Raw genomic sequence first — 6969 nt, forward strand, 5'->3', positions numbered from 1 at the left:
AGCAAAGACTTCAAGGCAGACTCAAAACAAAGTCAGCCGGTTCCAAAACAACTCTATTTTCTACATTTGGCTTCCCGATGTGGCCTTGAAGGCCAAAGTCTTATCAATTCTCCCTGGAATTTATGTCAACAGAAGCTCGTTGCCCTCTTGCCTGAGAACATCTGTGAATGTGATTCATGGACTTTTCTACAAACACACACACACACACACACACACACAAATGCATCATACTGCCTCCTACCGTCTGGAAACACAAACACACATTCTCATACTCATACTCTGCTGTCGCACTCGTTTCTGTCATCTCTCTCACTCCCCCCCTCCTCCTTCCTTCTTTTTCTATCTTAGTAATTATTACATCGGCTGTTTTAGTGGCCCACTGGTACCATTTAGAAATTCAGTACTGTTTAGTTTAGTTTTAGCTTCCTGTACACTGAGTTTAGTTCTGTACATGTAGTTGTGCTTAGATCTGTTTAGTTTAGCTACTATTTTTGACTGTCTTAGCTCATGCTTAGATATGTCTGTTTTTACTTCAACCTTTCTTACGACCTCAGTGTCACATCTGTTGGCTCATCATCATACAGCTCTAAGACAAGGATACACTTTGGGAGGAATAGAAAAACTCCATATGCCTAAGGACAAACCTGTTGGACTTATTTACATCAAAAGAGCTTCTGCAGGCCCCCAACGCAGGCTAAAAGTAGTTTTTTGAAGTCTTAATGAGTAAGTTATCTTTTCCATTTTATACAATTCCCTCACTTTTTGAACCCATGAGTCATAGGAAGGTGGTTCCAATTGCATCCACCTGATTGTAATGCATTTCAGGGCTGCTGTAAGGAGTATATTTAGCAGATATACTTTAGCCCATTCTTGGATACCAGCAGGTGTAATACCAAGTAATGCAACTGTAACATCTTTTGGTATAGTTTCCTGAAAGATATGGTTTATAGCACCTCATCCCAAAAGTTTTGGAGTTTAGGGCATGACCAAAAAATTTGTGCATGATTGGGGACCGCTGAGCCACAGTTTCTCCAACACAATCTTGGTACATTAGGATCCATCTTAGCAACTACATCTGGTGTTCTGAAATATCTGCTAATAATGTTCCATTTATATTCCCGCCACGTATTTGAGTTTGTAACCCGATGTGCCTCGGTCCAGATTCTCTCCCATGTTTCGTCAGAGATTTCAATTCTGCTTTCTGATCCAGAAACTCTGACCAAACTACCAACCAGCAGGGTTTAAGACTCATTTTTAGCTCCAATAAAGGACCTTTACACCATTTTTTATCATTAAATGCAACCATAAAAGATAAACAAAACAGTATTTGTAGTCCAAGTACCTTATTGGAAAGTAATCAGATATTTGCTTCAGATTTCAGCTGTTTTCACCGTTGTCTATAATCCATTGTAAAAGTATTCATCCCTCTTGGAATTCTTTCCATTTTGTTGCCTTACAGATTATTTGGATTTCTCATTTGATTAAAAGCAATAAGTCTACAAAAATACTTCAGATTAATAAAGTTAAATGGGGGAAAAATGTTTTAAATAATTCTGAAAAATGGTGCATTCATAGGTCCTCAAAACTTCATTGTTTGTGTCACCACCTTCAGGTCCATCTCCATGATCTTGGCCATCTAACCTAAACTTTGTCCATTTTTTTTATTTTTTAAATCAGTATTTTTCCTGCCAGCTCTGAGCAGCTTCTAGTTGTCCTTTAGGCAGATCCTCTCAGCTCCATCAGGGTTATCTTTGTCTTCCTGGATGTTTCTCTGATTAATGCTCTACCCACTCCGTGAGTTTCAGAGGACGACCCTCTCTTGGCAGGTTTGTTATCAGAATAAGTGTATATCATTTGACAGGTTCTTCTTTAACTAATTATGTTGCTTCTAAAGTTAAAGCAAGAGTTATGAATTCATATGCACCCACCACTTCTCAGTTTATATTGGTAAAATTATTATTTAACTCTATTAATCTGGAATGTTTTTGCAGAATTATTTTTTAATCAATTAACAATTCAAGTAAATTCCCAAGTTATAATGCACCAAAGCAGAAAATGTATAAGATCAGATAAGATCAACTTTATTGATCCCACAATTGGGAAATTTGCACGTTACTGCAGCTCAATACAGAAAGGTTGAGATGAAAAAGAAAACACTATGCACCTATAATATTAGCAGACTGCAGATGATCTAAAAGACGTCAGCCGAGCAGCTGCAGGAGATCTGAGCTCCAGTCAACTGAGCTGTGAAGTTCAGTCTGAAAACAACAACATGATACTCTTTCCTGCAGGTTGTTTTCATGTTTTAAACCAAAAAAAAAACACTGCCTAAAGAAAACCTCAAAAACCAGGTGTTTTTTGTCATAAGATATTGACATGGTACTTTGATTAGAGTTCCTCACAAAGTCAGGAAGTAAGACTGCATAATCCAACAGAAGTTTCCCAATCAGACCCCCCACTAAGAAAGGCTGGTTATCAGAGGAACTGAACATCTTTGAAGGGTCTACTTCCTTGCATTCCTTCAAGGAATGCATACCACCCATTGCCTTTCATGCCAAGTTTTTAAACTCATCTTGTGTTTAAAAAAAAAAGTTGTAAATCGTTAAGGTCTTTATTAGCCTGGTTCACATGAGAGATGCTTTGGTCACATGCACGGAAATCCAAAGACCTAATGACCCTCCGAGAAAAGTGAACAGGGAGAGATATTTGCATTCGAATTCAGCTCAATGTAGCCACACATTTCAGCTTGATGTGAAAAAGCTGCTCAGAAGAGAAGAAAAACATCTTGAGCTAACAAGAAAAGAAGGCAAGTCACTTACAAAAGTTTTTTTCTTTGTTGTTTTTTTTTTTATTTCTTGCTTTAAAACACCACTAAACTTTGATCAAAGTGCTGCTAAATTCCATTTAGACTTTAACAGCTGCCACCAGACCAGAGAACTGAACCTCAATTCACCCTTAAACAGAACTGGAAAGAGGGGAATTCTTGTGAAAATGCAGTGTGTATGTTGACTGACTTTGCTGAAAACGCTTGAACTGGTTTGTTAAAGTTAGAACAAGAACAGCACAAGCTAAAAGCAGAAGGAACACAAGCTAAAAAATCTAAAAGTAGTACAGTAAAAGCTAAAATTAGAAAAGTTTATGATAAAAAAATAACTAAAATGACAAACAACAGTTGCTAAATATATAAAAGTAGCAAAACTCGAGCCAAAAACTAAAATTAACGGAACGGTAGCTGAAACCTAAAAGGAGGGAAATGGTAGCTAAAGGCTAGAAAGAGCAAAATAATTATTAAAAGTATTTTTAGTATTTCTATGGGGAATTTTGTTTTAAATAAAAATTGCAGAGTCCAAAAAAATCATTCAGAAGAAACTATAAACTGGAAAACAGCACCAGCTTTTTAAAAAATTAAACCATTTTGTTTTTATCCTAAACCCTGATGAATCCAAATGTCATGTTTACACAATTCTGTTTAGTTAAAGAGCTCACAAACACATTAGTTTACTTTACAGAGAATGTAATAAAAAAAAACAAAAATCAAAGTTTGAGCGGAGCAAAACATCTATAAAGAATCCTCAAGAGTTTGTATATCTAACATCTGCTTCACATCTGGTCTGAATTAAACAAAACAGAAGCTTTTTTCAGCTTGAGGAATGGAAACATTTCTTTGATTTTGAACCGTTTCAAAAAGGTTTGAATAGTTTAAACCCAGAAACACAAAAAGACAAGATTTGACATTTTCTTTCACACATTTTTTTCCCGTCATTCCTCTCTTTGAATCAATTTTAATATTCTTTTTTTATTATTTTTCCACTCATCTTTAAGTTTTCTCTTCACCCCCCAAAGCATGCAGAGTCTGAATCTAATTGTCTCGTGCTTCACACTAACAGCGCCTCTTTGTGCACATCTGGATAAAAGTGGCAGCTTAGATCGATGTTTACGCTGGTTTCCATGGGGACAGAATAGCTGAGGCTCGACGAACATCTGTATTTGATTTTATTGCACCAAGAGAAGCTCAATGAACTGAAATGTTCCCACGATGCAAGCTTTGGTTGGTAGACATGATTCATGTTTACTGTGTGAATATTAATTCAGCTGTTGTTAATCAAACTAATGTGGGTTGGATGGTGGAGGATCTGGACCCAGGATGCAGGAATACAAGGATCTCGAAACTAAAACCAATTAATTTTAAATAAAGAGACAAAAAACAAAGGGCTGACCTGGCAGCAAACAACTAAACAAAGACCACAAATCATGGTGAAACCAGGAACATGAGGATGACACGAGGGAACCAGACTGAACAGGAATGCAAAGGAACCGGGTTTTAAAGACAGGGGCTGATGAGAAAGTGGACACAGGTGAACTGATTAGTAACAGGGAACAGGTGAGGCAGGCCGACATGGAAGCTAATGAGGGAGAGTGAGTGAGCAAAAGTACACATGCAGAAAGCACAGGATGAACAAGAAATACAACAGAATCACACAACAGAAACACAAAACAATGAATCTAATACAAAAATACCTCAATCCATGACAGTTATTTAGCTATTCATATATCAAAAGATTCGGCTCATTTAAGAGGTGGAGCTTGACTTTTAGTCTTTTTTTTATTTATTTATGTTTTTCAAATTATTCAACTTCAACTACATTTTTTTTCAATTTAAAATACAATCTGTTCACTCCTTTAAAAATGACGTACTCTCACAAATCTGTTTTTGTCTTCTTATGCTACCTTTAGCTATTCTAATGTTATTTATAGCTTTTAGTGAGCCTTTTGCTACTTTTAGCTCCTAGCTAGTCTTTTGATATTTTAGCTTTTAGCTCCTTCTTTGCTTCTTTTAGTTTTAATAACTCAGTTTCGGCTTCTTTGGCAGATTTCCTCAAAGACATTCAGCATTTATCAGAGACGATGCAATTTGACTGGAAACAAAATGTTTTCCAGAACAAATGTAGCTGGAGTCCCAGTAGAAGCAGACATTTTAAAACAGTGAACGTACCGTGACATTTGACTTCAGGGTTTCCCCAGAACAACTCTCTGCACTCGTTGCAGGTTCTTCCACCAAAACCGGGATGACAGGAACACTGGCCGCTGATCTGAGGACAGAAACTGGACGGCTTCATTTCATTGGTCAGTACACGTTACAAGCACTGCTGGAATATTAAGTGTACCTAAAAGTTGTTTTTTTATCACCTACCACTGTTAGGGTTTTTATGTCATCAGCCTTTGTGCTCATGTGTAAAACTGAGACACGAAGGTCAGACGGTGGGCGCCACACCCAAACAGCTATGTGTTTTTGTTATGCTTATGTTTAAACTATGGTCTGAACTGGGTTTGCCCAGCTCAGATCAACCCCTTTTTTCTTCTTCCTTTAATAAAAGAGAAAGCCCAAGTAAGGAGGCAGAACTTCCTGGACAGCACGCCGTTAGGAGCTGTTGTGGAATTTCTCCTCTTTGCGAAGGCCTTCACAAAAAGACAACGAGCCTCTCCGGTGTGATTCTTTCTTAGCAGGTTAAATAAATCAAAACCCTGACAACCACCAAAGGTGTCTGAGTGGTTTTTTTTCTGTCTGTTAGCAAAACACCTCATGAAGCGGAGGACTGATTTGAATGAAACTATCAGAAAATAATCAACTGAAAAATTTTTGGAATCAAGATGTCTGCCACAGCTAAGCTACCTTAGCCAACACAAAAATGGTTAGAATTTACAGATATTCAGCTAAAATTTGGTGTGGTAGTAGCTGAGAGTCATCTGCAACACATACTTTGAGCACTAACACAACTCGCAATATTGCATGAGATTGTGCATAATTTTGTCCAAAACGTCTATTACTCTGTTTTTCCTCATAAAATGATCAAAGTTACGGTAGTTTAGAACTGGTGCACAGATCACCTCTGAAAAACATGAGAAAAGCTCCTGACCTCATTACAGGACATCCCATATGAGTGTTTGGGGTCACAGTCACAGTGCTGGCAGCCGAGGCCGCTCGCCATGTTCCAGGTGTTAGGAGCGCAGCGGTCGCAGTGTTGACCAATCACGTTGGAGCGGCAGGGACACTGACCACTTCTGCGGTCGCAGTGACAGTCGCTGGGTGATCGACACCTGGAGGGATCACTCCCCAGCTGATTACACACACATTCTGTCATCAAAAACAAAAGTTCATTTAGGCTTTATTACATTTCCAATGAGAGTCAATATTTGCAAAAAAAAAAAAAAAAAAAAAAAACAGTTTATCTGTTTGAACATCTTTTTTTGTAGTGCTTCCAATTAAATATAGATTGAAAAGGATTTGCATATCATTGTATTCACTGGAATTGGGGTTGTACCAGCAATTCTAGTAAACTGTTCTTTAGAGTAAACGTTAGCAGGTATAATTATTTCCACTTTACTTTACTCCCACTCAGTGGTGGAAAGTAACGAAGTACAAGTACTTTGTTACTGTAATTAAGTACAATTTTCTTGTATCTGTACTTTACTTAAGTAGATTTAATAATGGATACTTTCTACTTTTACTCCACTACATTTTACAGTAAGTATCTGTACTTTCTACTTTACTACATTTCTACAAAACCGTCGCTTTACTCGTTACATCCAAGTCGCATTTCGGTATTTTGATTTGTTCGTTAGTTTGAAAGTATCAAGGCGAGAAAGGAATCGGTCCAGTGAACCAATGCAAAGCGAGAAAGAACCTTTAGCCCCTCCCCCAAGAAGAGCAAGGCAGTATGCAGCACCTGAAGAATCACTAACACCCGGAATGGAGTACGGTGATAGACAACCAGAAGACCTGAGCCACCCATGGCCTTATTTAAAAGATTTATTTGAAATAACCGGGTCAAGTTTACCTTAAAGTGGCCAACTCTTCCGCACTTCCCATATCTGTGCCTTCTGTCACTTTTTTCAGCAGTTAAAACTGTTTAATCCGTTGTTAACACGTCGTAAACTGCTTTTCCGAGCTGCCCTTAAATGCAGCATGAG

General features: G+C 37.8%; 1 protein-coding gene across 1 annotated transcript in view; it reads right to left on the reverse strand.

Moving 5' to 3' along the window:
- Positions 1-6969, reverse strand: part of lamb1a (laminin, beta 1a) — a 46541-nt gene that overhangs the window by 11271 nt on the left and 28301 nt on the right. Inside the window, exons 22-23 of the mRNA XM_017426356.2 lie at positions 5916-6133; positions 4994-5090 (exon numbers count right to left, since the gene is read on the reverse strand). Coding sequence (XP_017281845.1) covers positions 4994-5090; positions 5916-6133 — 315 coding nt within the window. The remainder of the gene's footprint in view (positions 1-4993; positions 5091-5915; positions 6134-6969) is intronic.

Source organism: Kryptolebias marmoratus, linkage group LG1 (assembly GCF_001649575.2).
Source record: "Kryptolebias marmoratus isolate JLee-2015 linkage group LG1, ASM164957v2, whole genome shotgun sequence".
Taxonomy (NCBI): Eukaryota; Metazoa; Chordata; class Actinopteri; order Cyprinodontiformes; family Rivulidae; genus Kryptolebias; species Kryptolebias marmoratus.